Source organism: Miniopterus natalensis, chromosome 2, assembly GCF_054644295.1.
Source record: "Miniopterus natalensis isolate mMinNat1 chromosome 2, mMinNat1.hap1, whole genome shotgun sequence".
NCBI lineage: Eukaryota > Metazoa > Chordata > Mammalia > Chiroptera > Miniopteridae > Miniopterus > Miniopterus natalensis.
Window position 1 is genome coordinate 128,930,480 of NC_142082.1, and position 18,138 is coordinate 128,948,617.

General features: G+C 40.1%; 1 protein-coding gene across 1 annotated transcript; it reads left to right on the forward strand.

Annotated features, from left to right (window-relative positions):
• Window positions 1–2,084: 2,084 nt before the first annotated feature.
• Window positions 2,085–6,491, forward strand: IL22 (interleukin 22). The gene is made up of 5 exons (XM_016199908.2): window positions 2,085–2,270; window positions 2,697–2,762; window positions 2,888–3,031; window positions 3,950–4,015; window positions 6,414–6,491. Exons 1-5 carry the CDS (start codon window positions 2,085–2,087, stop codon window positions 6,489–6,491), a joined length of 540 nt encoding a protein of 179 aa, XP_016055394.2.
• The last annotated feature ends 11,647 nt before the right edge of the window (window positions 6,492–18,138 follow it).

Sequence of the window (18,138 nt, forward strand, 5' to 3'; positions counted from 1 at the left end):
TTGTGAAAGGCAAAACCGTCAAGTAAATAAAAGATAGAATAACATCTTTGTGACCTAGGGATAGAGACACTTTTTAAGCAAAGCCTTGAAAAGTGCAAACCATAAAATGAAAAATAAGTTCTCCGTTCAACAAAGGACAAATAGACAAAGCCAACAGAACACAAATTGGGAGAAGAGTTTGTTATGCCTACAACCTAAAAGAGGGTAATTTATAAAATATATTGGGCATTCTTACAAATCAACAACAAAGCAACAATAACAACAACAATGACAACTGATCAAAGACCACTAGAGCCCACTAGAACAATGGGCAACTGATATGAACAATCATTTCATAAAAGGGGGAAACCCAAGTGGCTGCAAGTGTATGAAGAAAAATGTAAATTGAAACAACAATGAGATACCATTTCATACCTCCAAAAGCTGGCAAAATTAAAGCTTGATAATACCAAGTGTGGGTAGGGATGTAAAAAATAGAAACCTTTCTTTACTGATATGAGAGAGCATATCCATGCTGCCTTTCTGGCTAGCAATCTGGCCAAATCTAGTAAAAGTAAATGAACTTATTCCTATGACCCAGTGGACCTACCCCTGGGGAACTATTTCAAAGATATTCTTAAAAAAAACCCCAAAACAATCAAATGACTTACATGAGGTTTCTTAGTGCTGCAATGCCTATACAGTAGGCAATGGGAGGTGGTTTAATGCCCACCAAATTGGAAACAAGTAAGTAAAGTAGAGCTACACGCTACAGAATGCCGTGTGAGAAACAGGAGCTACATATAGCAACATAGATAGACTGTAAGACCATAGTGCTAAGTGAACATTAAGAAAGAGGATCATTCCTGTAAAATAAAAATACCTACACACACTAAACAATACTCCGTGTTTTACAGGGATGCATGCATATTCAGAAAGGTATACCCAATACATTAGAGCAGCAACCTATGGCAGGCACAGAGGTGTGGTGGGTGGGTGGTGTGGAGGGAATGAGAATAATGAAGGTAAGATCACACACACACACACACACACACACACACACACACACACACACACACACAATCTCATCTTCAGATGTCCATACATATACTAAAAATTGTTATAAGATTTTTGGAAATATTATTTTGAGACTTGTGTGTTGTTCAGAATGAGTGCAGGTAAAATTTCAAGATGAACTACTATATCCCTGTATTTTTAGAATACTTGCACATTAAGAAAAATAGCGATAAGATTGTTCAACATTAATATTTTCAAACTTAAATTGATATTGGTTTTAATTCAATGAAAACAATTTAAGATATATTTGCATCTACCATAACGGTTATGATCACTTGAAAAAAAGAATGGGAGGAAAACAGCACTTAGAATCAGCCAACACTTTTATTTCTAAAATGTGTCTTTTTCAGGATTTAACATATTAAAAAATAAGAAAATTATTTTTTAAAATTGAATTATCTCCAAGATGTTATCACTGTTTGTTTTAAAGCAGAGGATATAGGACACAGGCCCTTATTTCTGATAAACTCTAATGAGATAAGAATCTATGAAGCTGGGAAGGAAAATGAGTTCGTGACCAAAATGCTTACTCAGTCACTACAGAAGATCAAAAAATATTATACTAAATCTAGAATCTATAAAGACGAAGCAATTGTTTTCTCTGAAAAATGTGTCAGGTTTAGAAAATTCTAGGATTTACCTGTAAAAACACTATCGGGGACCTAATAATGACATTTTAGGGAAATCCTTGCATATCAAGGTGGGAAGGATGGGAGGTGGCATTTTGTGGGCTTCTATGGTGGTTAGGTAGTTCTCAGAAGACGACACTGGAAATTAGATAATTGCTGATGTCATATTTTTCACAATAAAAAAAATTTGGTTTCCTAAGGGCTATAAAAGCAGCAGCTTCTACCTTTCCATCACAAGCAGAATCATTGAAACAGGTAAGTGTTTCAGCAAACTTAGTATGATAGGTTTGCTTGTTGTAACACTTCTTGATACTTAATTTTCTTCCCTTTATGTTCTTGTTTTCTTGATACCAGGTTCTTCTTTCCAGCTGCCAATCGATCGAGTTAGAATTGTCTGCAATGGCCACCCTGCAGAAATCTGTGAGCTTTTCCCTTATGGGGACTCTGGCTGCCAGCTGCCTTCTTCTCATTGCCCTGTCGGTGCAGGGAGGAGCAGCTGTGCCCATCAGGTCTCACTGCACGCTTGACAAGTCCAACTTCCAGCAGCCCTATATCACCAACCGCACCTTCATGCTGGCCAAGGAGGTACTCATCTCAATCTCTCTCTTTTGTATCTTACCTACTTGGAACTCAAATAGTTCTTAAATTTTTCTGCATAGCACATCTAAGATCTTTAAGAACCCATCATTTATCTCTTCTGGTAGACCAGAAGTCATTTTCTGTCTCTTTATAGACTCTTTGTAAATTGGGCTTTATCAGAACACCTTCCATTTTGGCCTTTAAAATACGTACATTGAGTTTTACTCCAAAAGGAACCAAGTAGTAGCCCATCTGGCTATTCATTTTCCCTGTACCTTTCGGTGCATTGTTTTAAACTCATGCACACATCTGAATTCTTTCCTTAATCTTCATAGGGCTGCTCTTGGGAGAGGGAATAAAGTGCGCCTTTACTTACAGACTTTTCTTTTATCTCCTCAATGTCCAACCACTTAGTCTTTTCTTCTCTTCCAGGCTAGTTTGGTAGATAACAACACAGACGTTCGTCTCATTGGAGAGAAATTGTTCCGTGGAGTCAAGGTAAGCCATAGGAGTGATAGGCAGGGCAAGGTGCCATCCATGGTTACTTGGAGTGGTGGTAATAATGGTTTGGGTCTTCTGGATGTGCCCTAATATGACCCCTGATGTTTCACTTTTGCCTGCAGATGAGTGAGCGCTGCTATCTGATGAAGCAGGTGCTGAACTTTACAGTTGAAGAAGTGCTCCTCCCCCAGTCTGATAGGTTCCAGCCCTACATGCAAGAGGTGGTGCCCTTCCTGGCCAGGCTCAGCAACAAGCTTAGCCAATGCGTAAGTCCTCTCAGCCTAAGTCCACCCAGTCCTAGTTACCTGCTTTCCCTCCTTCTTCCATTTAGAGCCCTTTCCCCCCAATCCTCATTGCCCCATCCCATGTTGGCAGTAAGAAGTATCTCAGCAACATCATTATAGGAGTCACTTGGAATCACAGAGTATTTGTTTTTGCTTTAATTGAGTAACATTTTGAGTTTATGGTGATGAATGGGGTCTGAAAGACAAGTGCGTGGAAAGCTCATTTGTCCCTGGGAAAAGCAACCCAGGTTATGTGAGACAAGAATGGTATTGGGAGCTGTAAGAAAAAACACCTAGATGTGGGAATGGATCCACTGAGTATAGATTGAACAAGGGAAGGGATGGGAAAGAGGGAAATGGGAAGGTTTAATGTTCCAAGGTAGGTGGACAAAGACTCCCACCCTCTTGATGTCTTGGGAAGTGACAAAATCAAAGGTGTGTAAATTTGATGCCTTTGAACATTTAAAACTATGGAAAACTTTTGAATAAAGTAGGCAGAGCAAAGGGCACCTAGTACTTATTGAAGAGGGCCCACTGTTCACACAACATGTTTTAGGTATGGCTTGTCCTGAGTATGCATTTTTTTATGAGGTCCAGTTAAGGTTGTAATCTTGACAGAATTTGCATAAACCACTCTACTCTTTCCACAAACTTAAACCTCAGTAGGATTTCCCAAAAGTGAGGAGAGGTCCTATATAAGGGAAATGACTGGATTTTGATGTCCAAGAGAATTCAAGAGCTCAGAAAATTTAGGTCACTGGTGAAATCTAGGTCATTGTGGGCACAAATGCTAAGAGCTTTAATTCCAGGTGAATTGTAACACCTCAGTCAGGGACACTGAGGTTCATAAGATGTCAGTACGACAATGTTAAAATAATTACTCTGCTTTTCATTTTGTAGCATATTGAGAGTGATAACCAGCATATCCACAGGAATGTGCAAAAGCTGAAGGACACAGTGAAAGAGGTACTACTAATAACTATTTAATGTTGAATTGTTAAATAGGAGAGACAAATGTTTTTTATTTTCTTTCCTTTCTTTCTTTTACCCTGCAAATTATGATTTTTTACTTGATTCTTCTACTATTAGTTTGATAATTTAGGTGTATATGTACATAGATCTGTCTATATATTTATAAATCACTTGCTAAATTTTGCAAATCATGGAATCCTAGAACTGTATGGGAAATTAGATTTTCTAATCTCATCACCCTATTTCTTGGGGGTGGCCAGTGGCAGAGCCAGGGCTAGAATACAGTTCTCCTACATCCCAACCAGGCTAGCAATCTTCCAGCAGCAATTCATATAAATTAGTTTTAGTATTGTAAATTCTTAGGGAAATTTAAAATTCCTGCTAGTCCATGTAATCTGAAAAAGCACTTGTTCAAGAACAGAAAAGGGCCTGGGGGTAAATTTATTTGAAGTGATTTTTTTTTAAGCCATTAATTTGATGATTTAAAACTTGGAGAAATAAACCCAGAACAATCATAACAAAAGAACTTGACTCGAATAGAGGCTGAATTTCTGAAATGACTGATACTTATATTTAATTACCATAATATAATACCCAACAGCTATTGATTTGAATTTAAAAGCATGAGTGAACAACCCTCAATTTTCTTTACACAGTTTCAAATAGAATGAAAATATTAGTAGTAGATTTTTTATAGTAATATGGAAGTTCGAATTGGAAATCTTTTCTTCCTCTGTCGCCTTCCCTTCCTTTCTAGTCTCCTTTCCACTGCAATAAATCCTTAGGTAGACAGTGAGCATCTATCTGGTGTAGGCTAGTATATATTTCTACAGTGAATGATACTATTATGTGGCCTATTTGGGGAAAAGAATAACAGTAGAAGGCTCAGACTAGCAATTGTGACTCATCCCAAAACCAGAGGAATGATTAGTAGCAGCGAAAGTGATGCTCTTGCAAGCAGGTACAATTAAACCTCAGAAACACGAAGTCTCTAGTTGATGAAATTTTCAGCAACAAGCATAGTCACAATTTCCCCTTTTCCCCACCTTGATGTTTTTTCCACAAAAGGTTTCTTCCTGAGCATGATTTAACGAACAGAATGGTTTTTTCCTTTGCAGTTTTCACTGTGAAGCTCAATTCTCTTGTCATAGAACTATTCCCTAGGTGTGGAGGGCTGGACATGGGCATGCCCTACCCAAGAAGAAGTGTTTGCCGTTCTGGTTTGAAAAATCTCTGAAGTCAGTTTACTTTGTGGCCTTTAGAAGAGTGAAGTGTGAGAGAGAAACATCTGATGGTGATCTGTGTGGGAAAACAGATTTTAGAGCTTTTACTCCTTTTTGAGAGAATCAACTTTCACATGTGCAATAGGTTGTCATGTGGAAGAGTGGCTATGCCTTTTTTACCTTGTCACTCCAGACGGCAGAGGCAGAAGAGAGCGATGTTGTTCAGAGGAAGCTCAAATGAGGAAAAACTGGTCAGTGCTGTCTGAAATGAGAAGGAAGTCTTGGGATGTATTAATTTCCTGTCACTGGAGGGAAAAGCAGATAGCAGGCTGTAGTAGAATGGATGACAGACAGTAGGACAAGATAGGCTTTAAAAATTTTTTCATGAAGATCCTTTGACCTTAATGCAAAGGAAGAGTGGAAAGGTGGAATGGTGGAAGAAAGCAGGGCGAGAAAGGAGAGCAAAGCATAGAGGACAATGATGGCTTTCCTTCAAATAATCTAGAGCGAATTTAATAGAGTAGATGAATTTCAGAGGAAGATGCTTTGGACTTGAATTTGGGCTCTCTTTTCCACTGGGTTTGAAAGCCTCACTTACATACTACTTGGAAGGAAGAGAGAAGGAATGTTAGAAACTGTATTTGGCTTTCTACTAATTCAAGCAACTGAATGGGACTAATACAGTATTTTCACAAAAAAGGAAACCTGTTTTTTTTCCTTTGTCAGAAAGGTGAGAACAGAAAAAGCCCACGTGTATTGGTAAATGTGTGGTTTTGATTCAAGGCTATTGTTGTAAATAATATATTCGTCATAGAAGATTGTAGGGCTATGGGGTAGGACAAGGCATAATGGGCCTCACTCTAGGTTCCCCCTGCACGGCTTCCATCTGTTTGCTCTGGTTAGGAAGTGATTTTAAACAACTTCATTAGAGTGAGGTACACCAGAGATGGATGCCTCTTGGTGCCCTCTTAGTTCAGATAGCCATGATTTTAAGGTCTTTGGTGAATCATATAATATTCTTGTTAAAAGGTATTACTATTAATCTTTTACAAAAGGCTAAAACTTGGTTTCTGTTCCAGCAACCTAACCAAGCTATCTTCTTCTAATTTGTCCCTCTCTTAAAAATATGGTATAAACACTCAAATACTTGTGTTTTCTTATGTTTACAGCTTGGAGAAAGTGGAGAGATCAAAGCAATTGGAGAACTGGATTTGCTGTTTATGACCCTGAGAAATGCCTGCATTTAATCACAGCAAAGCTGGAAAATGGATAATAACCCTTCCTGTAGGAAATAACAAGACCCTCAGAGGTTTTCTTTTACCAAAAGGAAAATGGGAAGTCAAACTCCATAGTCATGGGTTTATAAACATATAAACCCCTACTTAGCTTAAAAAGAGAACAATCATGAGATTTATTGCTAATGTTTTATTGTAGTTGGCGTTTTAGACACAGAAATTTATTTTTAAGCCAGTCTATTTTTACAAAAATATTACTTCCCATTCCTTTAGGGGAAAAAAACCTAAATAGCTTTCTTTTAATAATTAATAGTTTATATTTATGAATTTATTTATTGTTATAAATATACATTTTATTTATGTCATTTTACTAATATGGATTTATTTATAGAATCATGATATTGCTACTTAAGTATAAGGCTAATATTAATATTTATGACAATAATTATGGCTCTATTATATGTTTATTTGAACTTAATAAATACTTTGATATCTTAAGTCTTGTGGCTTTGTGATTTTTCCCTTTAATATTATCGTTATCATCATCATCATTCCCATTTGCTAAATGGGCCAAGAACCTCATATAAAAGAACCTCATATTCTCGACTCTACGCAAGTGAGGTGGGTATTAGTATTATCCCCATTTTACAAATGAGAAAATTGAATCAGAGCCATGTTAAAAACATTGTGTAACTATTAGTAGCTGAACCTTATTGAGCTTGATGTTTCTCTGCCCTGTTGCCTATATAGATTTATTATGTTGATTCAGCATGTAATTCTGAAAGAAAAAAAGGTAAAAAATTAAAGAGACTCCATCTGTATTGTTAGCAATTTGTGGATAAAAGAAAGGAGCAATGCTACTGGGGAAGAAATAGATGGAGCCTCTGTTGCTGCAGGTGAACTGCATTAGTTCTAGCTCAGACCTATGAGGGGGGCACTCTCTAGTTTTCCTGTAAATTGGGAAACGAAGTAAAGGGGAAGTCTACTGAGCTTGGGGAGTCTATCTGCTAGTGAAGTTTAGCACTTACAGGGAAGTCTTATGTGTGGAAATGAGTAAGATGTTAGGAAGCACACTGAAGAGAGAATGAAAACTGAATATCTTCAAACTTTGTACTGTGGTAAAGAGAAGAGAGCAAAGAGGTAGAGATAAAAGTTGGATTTGTTCTATCTAGAATGAACTAATGATACTAGCATTGAAAAATCTATAGGTCTTTCCACAGAAGATGAAAGTCAGTAGTCAGCTGTCTAAAGTATTTCCTTTTCCAAAAAATTGGGAACCTTGAGTTTATCCTTCAAGTTACTCACCAATTGTTTGCCAAGTTCCTGTGGGATTAGGTCAAACCTGGTGGTAATTGGTGAGCATGTATAGAAATTGTAGTTTCACTTGTGGATAAAGTGGAACTAGTACTTTTGGGTGTGAGCTTTGAGTACTGAGAGGTACTAGAGCTAAACTCCAGGGATGATAGAATTAAAATGACTTCTGGGATAAGTTGGGTTTAGGACCCTTTTCTCTCTTCTTCCAAGTGAGTTTCAGTGCAATGCCTTGAGCAAAATTTGATACTGTACTCATTTCTGACCAATCTTCTACAAATGAAGCCTTAAGTGGAAGAATACTCCTTAAATTGGATTTATGAATACTTCCATTCTCAAGCAAGGAGTTTGAAATACAGATTTAAACAGTCTGAATGCCAATGACTGTAAGGGATAAGGTGCCAGGATCTTCTTCAATTCTGGAAGGCAGTACTGACAAGTTTGGCAGCTATATGAGATAGTCGGAATTCTCCAAATTCCTCATAGGGAGTCTTGACATAATCATTGACACCTGTTGTAGCATTTTTTTTTCCCCATCAGTGACAATGGCTAGCATTTGGCTGGCACTTCAGCACTGCTCATGTTCTTGCCATTGGCGGAGGCCTTGGGTGTCTCCTCTCCCAGTAGCAGATGGCAATATCCAGGTATTAAAGATTAACCTGTGGGCTGTGTGAGACATAGCACCCTGAGATACTAACCGTAATCTAGGACTGACTAGAAGACACTGCAGAGCTTTGAGCATAAGAAAGACTTGGGATGACTCATGCTCTATAAAGATCATTATGGCTGCTGAATAGAGAGTAGGTTCACTGTGTGTGTCTGCATGTATATGTGTTTCGAGGGGGTGGGGTAGGGTGGGGTGGGAAGTTAGAACAGAAGTAAGGCCAGAGCAACAGTCCAGGGAGGGGGGATGACTGCACTGGTGTAGATGGGAACTGAGTCAGAGAAACCTGATGTGTGACTTACTGTGACACTCAGCTTGTGCTGCCTGGGAAATAAGAGCTATGTATAGACCATATGCACTAGCAAGAAAAGTAATCATTTAGTTTTTCTTCTGGTCCTTTATTTACACTTTATCATTCCCTAGCATGCAGTGCTTCATGTGGGAATTAAAGATAGACAGGTGATCTTGTTGTGAAAAGAAGTTAAGATTTTAAGATCTGAGTGAAGACACTTCTATCAGAAGAGAAGAATGCAGGGATGCTAGGGGCTGAACACTGTGGTCCTCTTGTCTCAGAGGCAACCAGAGTTACAGTAACTTTATCTTTGTAATCTCCTTTCAAGGAGTGTCTATTTTTGATGAACTGACTGAGAAGGCTGAGATGACTGATGACAGGATTTCCAAGAGGAAATCCCATTACTGCTACACCTGGAGGCTAGATAGACTGACTAGACCCGAGGGAGGGGGATTCACTGGATTGTCTCATCAATTTGCTTGGTAGTCTCACTAACAGACAAATGCATGAAGCCCAAAGAGACAAGATCATCAAGGACTCCATTTCCATAGGAATGAGGGTTTAATTCACTTTACCAGGTGAAGGATTCCATCCGATGGAGGTGCATGCAGAGGGTAAAGGAAAATGGAATGGAAGACAAAAGAAGAAATTTGTGATTATTCATTTAAATTCTGTGAACAGCTATAAAAATAGGAACTACAGCAGATATAGTTTCTGTTAATAAATTATTTGTCCTGTTTTTCTCCTCCCTCCTCTACATCCCTTATATGAAGAATGCTTGTGGGGCTAATATTTTAGTTTTCCAGTGGGGATATGACCATGCTGACATCACCCTATCATGATACAATGAGATTCCAAGTATTTCCTGTGTTGGGGACATAACATTTTTCACCCAGAACAAAGATAAGAATGGATGCTGAACACAAAAATGATGGATTGTCCCAATCTGGCCCTCCAGATGCATCTGCTATTCTTTCCCACTCCACTTTGCGCCTGGAGAGGCTGATATATATGAGTTACCCCATATATGTGTTTGCTCTCTGGCTTTTGATCACATTGGACAAGTGGGAAAGTTAGCAGGAGTTTGGAGAATGAAAATACTGTCAGTGTTTATTCCTCTGGAACCCTCCTGCCTGATTTCCATGTGGGTCAGTTGTATACTTCTACGGAAAGCTCCTTGCAGATAGCCCTCTTCCATAGAGTTCTCTTTCCTGTTTCTGGAAATTTCTCTCAATCCTGTTCCCTAACGGGCTTCCAGCTATTGTTAGCTTCAGGTCATCGCACTACTTCTTGTAGGGTTCTTCAAACTCCACACGTTAAAAAAAAATCAGCCTGGCCGGTTGTGGCTCAGCGGTTGAGCATCGACCTGGGATCCAAGTGATCGGGGTTCGATTCCCGGTCAGGGCACATGCCCGGGTTGCGGGCTCGATCAATGACTCTCTCATCATGGATGTTTCTATCTCTCTCTCTCCCTCCCTCTCCTTTCCTCTCTCTGAAATCAATAAAGATATATTTAAAAAAATAATAAATAAATAAATAAAAAATCAATCCCATAAACTTCTCCATTACCCAGTTTGAGTGTAATGGACATTTTCTGCTGGGATTCTGACCTATGTGTCCCTTTTCTCACTTCCATTCTCTGCCCCCCAACCCCCCCCCCCCAGGAGCAGGATGGAGGCTGCTAATATAGCTGAGATCGTTTATAGACCATAAATAAAGCCAGTTTCTGGCATATCTGAGTTGTGTGTAACTTTTTGACACAGCCATAAAGCGAAATCAGAAACAATGGTAATATGGTTTCTAAAATTAAAACACATTCTTTAATAAAAAAAATCTAATTCTCCAACAGATTTCTCGACGGGGAAATAGAGGCGCTTAGGCCAACATGCAGCATCACCTAAAGGAACTAAGGAGGCCTCTTCTCCCCTTGATGGAGGAAGATCCTGCTTCTTCCTGTGGCTCTCTCCTCCCGCGCCTGCTCACCGGGCACCCGTGGGAATCTCCGTTCAGCCCGGCTGCCCTGCCGGCTGGGGGATGGGAGAATTATTACATCTGAATAATCCTGGCTCCTCTAAACTTGTGGTGGGTGGCCCTTCCTTCTCCGTTTCTCTTGTTACCGCTGCAAAGGGCATTCCGGGTGACCCTACCTGGTTCTTTCCGTCACAGCCCTTTCCTTACTTGGATGCGGTTTCCCCGCGTCCCACAGCTCACTCCTGCAATGCGCGCGGGGGTTAACCGCAGTCCCACCTAGAGAGGGACCACCTGTGGCCTTCCCAACAGGAAGGCGCTGTTTCTTTTTGAAACCCGCATGCTGGGAGATGTTTTTATGGGCTGTTGTTTCATCTGTAACATTTTCATCTTGCCAAGGCTGCAGATGCTATTTTTAGGCACAAAGACTACCGAGGAAACTTATGAACTTCACGTTGCTGCTTGACTCGATTGACACCCTTAGAAATTTCAGTTCAATTCAGTTCAGTAAACAAATATTTAGATCTCAGGGTGTGCAAGATCCTGTGCTAGGGGCTATGAAACGTTAGATATGATTTGCATGCTGTTCTCAAGGAACCCGCAGTCTGGCGAGGAAGACAGGAAAACAACTGCATGGGGCGCAAGGGACCTGAAATGTGCTGATGACAATTGTCACTGTGGATGACACCAAAGTTGCATTTGAGCTGATCTTGTGAAGGATAAGAAAGATTGCAACAAGTTCAAATGTCTTCTCCTCTATGAAATCTCTTGCTTTTCTTCTCCTTTGCAACCTAAGCATAGTTAATTGCCCCATCTTCAGGACTCTCAAAGCTTAATTTACATCTCTCTCAGCCCTTATTGCATAGCAGTTTGATTATCTGTTGCGTGTCTATCTCGAGAGCTTTTCAAGGACAGAAACTATTGTTCATCTTTGTACCCCAGGACCCAAAAATGTCGGGCACTTTACAGAGGTTTGATAAATGTTTGGTGGATGGATGCATGCATACGGGACTGAACCACATCCTGGGCCCAAAGACCTGGATGAGCAAAGGGTTGGAGACATGAAGGGGGAAGGGGGAAAAAAGGGGAGACATTTGTAGTACTCTCAACAATAAAGAGTTTGTGTTTTTTTTTAACCAAAGGGAACAGAGTGCTCAGGGGAAAGCCAGAGGTCATGTGCTGGAGCTTAGGTTGTGTGGACTGATGCAGTGGGAGATGATCAGCTGTTGGTAACATTAATTCTATACAACTTTCTATTTCTAGGCTTTGGGAATTCAGTATTGACGGGACTTATGTAAAGGGAGCTCAGTGAACTAACAGGATTTGGCTCACACCAAGCCTTGGCCCTTAACCTGATGTGAGCTGATAAGGCAACTGCATTTACTCTTCATATTTTAATTTTCTCTTTCTTGAGTTTGGGCAGCTGACACCCACCAACACTTCCCAACAACAAATATCTCACAAAAACTATGGGAGATGTGATGTTGCTGATGATATGGAGTAAAATTCTTTCAAAAAGCTCAATACAAAGCAATTAAATAGTTTCTGACACAGGCAGACAAGAGCTGTTACCTCCAAGAATGTTCCAACTGTAGGAGAGACATCCACAGCCTCCGTGGCCCACTTTTGTTGGTAACAAGTGATGTGTGAAAGCTGCTAGGAACCTCCTGGTCTTAAAACGATCTGAATTCTCTGTCCATAGTTTTGTCAGTCTCCACGCTTTTGTCTTCAGAAGGTGGTTCTAACGTACTGGGGTTTGTCCCCAGAGCATGTGAGATCTGCTCTTCCTGCCTCGTAACTTGGAACTGCAGATCCCTTGTCCATAAAATGAGGAGAGAGACACCTACCCTTATGTAAAAATAAAATCACTCCATCTTGGCTGTGAGTGAAATTTTCTAAATTGAAAATTAATGATGTTCAGAAAAAAGAAAGAAGGTGCAGCATCCCCCACACTGCCCCCATTTTAAGTATGGAGCCCAGGGAGGTTTCTATTTGCCCCATCCAAAAACAGACACACCCCATTCCCCTGCAGACTTCCTCTCACATCTTTTTGGCCAGAAATGGAACATGTGCTCATGATAATCATTGGCTTAGACAGGAGATGGAAAAACTATTTTTGTAAGGGGCGGAATAATAAATATTTTAGGCTTTGTGGGTCACCTACAGTTTCTATTGCACTTTTTTCTTATTTTTTTCCTCTCCTCTCCCTCTTCCTTCTCAACCCTGTGAATTAAGTATAAAAACCCTTCTTAGCTCATGGGCTGTACAAAAACAGGCCGTGAGCCAGATTGGGCTATAATTTGCCAACCTGTGGCTTAGATTAATCACAGCTCATTTTCTAGCACTAGGCGCATTGACACCCAAAAGAATTTCTGTGAGCAGCATCAAAAGGGAATTATTTTGTGAGCAGCTAATAAGATCTGCTATGAGCAACAAATGACAAATGTATTTAGCATTGAGTAAGACCCAGAATTAACAAACAATGCATTAAATTTCCCTATCAACCACAAGTTGTCATAGCAGAAGCATGAAATGCAACCATGACTGTACTATTATTTCATCTTGTTAGCCCTTTAAAAAAATAGACTTTATTTGCTTAGAATTTTAGGTTCACAGCAAAACTAAGAGGAAGGTACAGAGATTTCCTTTATATGCCCCGCCTCCACACCCTCCAGAGTGGTACATTTGTTACAACTGATGAATCTACCCTGGTTTTAGCTATTTTTGATGACAGTGAATTTTTTATTACAAACAAAAGAAAATCTCTGTATCACATCTTTTGGGCTATTTCAGATTCTCTTGGCTCCTGTTGTTCCCAGCTGCTACTGCAGTGATCATTTCTAGTTCCTTCAGCCACTCTGAACTCAGAAAAAGGGCCATGGGGCAGATTGTGGAATCTGTCTTCCCTTGACTGCTGAAGGGGCTGGGTGTGAGAAGCTAACCTCCCCCGGGGCAAACCTTCACTGGAGGAAGCTGGCCTATACATTTCATCCCCTTTCCTCCTTCCCTTGGTTTCTGTGCAGCCTGTCTGGAGGCAACCTAAGTGGCCAAAAGACTGGCTGTCTCTCTTCATAAAACCCTGGCCAGATCACTGATATACCGCTATGAGCGTGCTGCTCACCTTTGCTGGCCCCATTTCTCTTTTCCTTCACTCTCACTGATCCCTAATAAAGCATTGCCATTCAAGCTTTGCCTCAGGCTCCTTTTTCTGGGGAACCTGGGCTAAAGCAATTCATGACTAGAATCTAAGCTCTATGAAGGTAAAGATTTTGGTTTATTTTGCTCACTGCCTAGAATATTGCCTGGCCCACAGTAGGTGCTCAAGGTATATAAGATCTCTGTGTGTGTGTGTGTGTGTGTGTGTATACACACAGACACACACATATATGTATATGTATACATTTATACACACACACATATACTTTATATATAACATCTGCTGTGAGCATCAGAATTCATATATATATATATATATATATATATATATATATATAGTCCCCAAATATGTATGCACACTGTAACAGTTGATAGCTCAATTTTGAAAATGAAATGGATTTTAATAAATACTGCTTTTATAATTATTCAAAGTGTGTATGTGTGTATTTTATATATATGTACATATATATATATATAATTTGCTTTGAAAAAAATTAATGAATTTGAAAAAATTAATGAATAGATCGATTCAGGGTGGAACCCCTGGAAGAGATGAGCACCAAAATAAATTTGTGGGAAGGATAAGAGACCTCTTATTAGATGATTTCTCCCACAGAGAGCACCCAGGTCTGCAATACAAAAAAAACCCACCAGATGTATTTAACTGCGGTGAAGTGAACAGCTATTGTGTAGGAAGTTCTGAGAAAGACAGAGATGAAAAGGAGTAGCCGGCATCACTCAGCACCAAGCTGCATAAGAGGCTCCCATCAAGCCTGACGCACGGCTGATCTGATCTCCTACACTCTGGTTGAGCCTGAAATGCAAAGGGGAGGCAGGAAACACTATTGATGGCAGGGGCGGGGTGCCCACTGTGGGCTCTGTAGATCTCACAGACAAAATGCGAAGATAAAGAGCTCTTGCAGCTGCCCAACACAGCTCAGAAGCAAGTTGAGAAGAAACATCTAGAATGGCTCTTCCAAAGCAGAATTTATTATTCTTTCTCCTGCCTTTGGTCTTTTATCACTTTACAGGGCACTCTGTGGTGATCATGGGGTGTACTCAGTAATCCACATTATTTATTAAGTACATACTATGTGCTAGTCACTGTTTAGAACTGGGGTAACATCAATGACCAAGCAGATAAAAATCCCTGCTTGATAGAGCTTAGATTTTAAGAAAGGGAGATAGTTAATAAAATGCATAAATAAAATATATCATATGCTAAATAACAATAAGGGATTTGGAAAAAATAAAGCAGAAGAAAGAGACAGAGGAGCAGGGAGTGGGGTTGATTCTAGCTAGGGTATTGTATTAGTTTCCTAGGGCTGCCATAACAAAGCATCACAGATTAGATGAGTTAAACAACAGAAATTAATTTTCTCCCAGTTTAGGAGGCTAGAAGTCTGACATCCTGGTGTCAGGAGGGTTGGTTTCTTCTGAGGCCTCCTCCTTGGATTGTAGATGGCCAGCTCCTCTCTGTGCCTTCACATGCTCTTCCTTCTGTGTGTGTCTGTTCAAATTTTCTTTTCTTATCAGGACACCAGTTATATTGGATTAAAGTCCATCCAGATGACCTTATTTTAATTTGATAACCCCTTAAAGGCCCTCTCTCCAAATATAGTAACATTCTGGGGTCCTGGGGGTTAGGACTTCAATATATGAATTTTGTGGGTAGACTCAGACCATAACAAGTATCTTGGGAAAGGCTTGTTGAGAAGATGATAGTTGAGCAAAGACTTGGAAGAGCTGACCGTGCAAATATCTGGGGGAAAAGCATTTCAAGGAGAGGGAATAGCAAGTGCAAAAGCTCTGCAATACAGGCTTACTTGGTGAGTTTGAAGAGCAGCAGGAATGCTTGGTGAGTTTGAAGAGCACAAGGAGCTATTGTGGCTAGAATAGGTAAACATTGTGAGAGCAGTAGGAGAGGAGGCAGGGAAGGTAAGGAGAATAGGCAAAATCAGGGCCGTTAGGCCATTGAAAGGACTTTGGCTTTACTCTGAGTGTGAGGGGAAGTCCTCAAGGGAGAAATCATGTTGCTAGTGGCCTGCAAATTCAGGTTCAAATGCATTACCTAGTCTGAGTAAAGTCTATTAGGCATTATGCCGAAGGCCTCAGGCTGAAGCAATGAACCAATGTTTAATACATTTGACAGAAAAATACATAGATTTCTAAGACTCTCACTATTGTGATTTCTAAATTCTGTCTCAATTCTTGCTGTTATTACTGTGTACCTTCTTTTTCATGCACTTAGAAAATGAGATAGAAAGGTGATTTAGTAAAGTCATATGGGCTTTGATAAAACCTTGGAGGATGCTTGCATTTGTGCATTGTCATCCTTTGTGTCCCAATCATCTGTCTTCTCTGTGAAGAGCTCTCATCTCATTGCAGAGGGCATGTCCGTTATCAGCAGTGCTGCTCCCGTGGAAATGAGGCTTGGGCTCTTCAAAGAGATCCACTTACTTTTAGAAACAGAAAATACTCTCAAGCGTTTGGACCTTTCACTTTATACTTTCTTCTTGCTCCTTTGCCACCTGGCTGCCTTGATTTCGAACTTAGTCTTAGGTTCTGGTGCTTGTTATTGACTCTGCCTATTTTTTTTTTTAATCTTCACCTGAGGATATTTTTTTCCATTGCTTTTCATAGAGACTGGAAGGGAGAGAAGAGAGAGAGAACATCGATGTGAGAGACACATTGATTGGTTGCCTCCCGCACGTGCCCCAACCAGGGCCAGGGATTCAGCCTGCGACCCAGGTACGTGGCCTTGACTGGAATTGAATCTGAGACCCTTCAGTCTTCTGGCCAATGCTCTAACCTCTGAGCCAAACTGGTTTTGATGACTCTTTTACTCATGACCACATTCCTAGTGTTGACTTGCCCGGATACTATGTTACCTCTATTCGTGCTAGGCTTTGGTGACTTAGCTCTGCTTCTCAAGATATAATCCTGGGCTATATCTACTTCTTATCTTGCGGCTGCTACTCAGAATAAACCATTCTTATCGCCATAGGAAGAACTGAGCAGAACTGAGGATGGGCATCCATGGAACATCTGCCTTCATAGCCCTCAGTACCTAGCAGTGTTCTTTGCATTGGCAGATCCTTGATGAAATTTTTGGATGGAATAAATTTATTAAAAAAGCAGTTATAGCCCTGTCGGGCATGGCTCAATGGTTGAGTGTTGACCTAGGATGCAGACGGTCGGGGTTCGATTCCCAGTCAGGGCGCATGCCCGGGTTACAGGCTTGATCAATGACTCTCTCTCTCATCATTGATGTTTCTATCTCTCTCTTCCTCTCTTTTCCTCTCTCTGAAATCAATAAAGATATATTTAAAAAAAAAAAAAAAAGCAGTTATAGTAGTATCTCATGATGTGGAAAAGAAAGTGTTTATTCAACTAATATTAGATGTGCTTCAACTAATATTAGATGAGGCACCATGGTAGGTACTGAAGATTCAAAGATAGAAAGACAAGGTGTCTTTCTTTCTTCAAGGAATTCACATTCTACTGTCTAGAGTTAGAAGAAAAGTCCGTGTGGTCAACTTGGTTAGAGATAATGAAAAAAAAATTCTTTAAATTGTGGGTCTTAATCCCAAGGCCAGTTCCAAGTGATTCTTGAGTACATTAGGGGAGTTACAGTTTCTGAGCTGGAAAAATTCTTGGAAAAGTTGCAGAACTTCCCTCTTGGGTTTGATGCTGGCTGCAGAATGATGGCTTCTGAGCGAAGAGAAGGAACCAGATGAAATATTTGTCAAGGGGTAAATAAAAACCTACATGCCGTCATGAGTACCTTTCCCAGGGCTGCCCATTCTACTCTTTGGTTAAATTCTTCTGGGATACTTGTTAGAAAAAGACATTTCTTTTCATATGGAAATTAAAAAAAAATCTACATGCTTCTTGGAAATCAGGCCTTTTCATGGACATGGCATAACTTTTAAAATAATGAAATCTGTTGTGATATGCAACTGAAGTTTAGACTTCTTTGGGAGGGGGGAATGAGGCCTCAACCTTACCAGTAAATTTGAGCTTTTACTTAACGTCACAGATGGTGTGGTCAACATTTTTTGATTATGAAGCAAACTCTAAAAAAGGTAAAAAAAAATAGAGCAGCTCAAGTGATCTTCCTCTATACAGACTGTAAGTTATCTTTCACAGCATCTCGTTGGAGAGGCAGCCTTGAGGGCTAAAATAAGTAGGTTATCCTCCTGCCTAACAGACATAAGTAGCTCTCTGGCTGCTGTGAGTGGCACAGGCCCGTGAGGTGGAGGGAA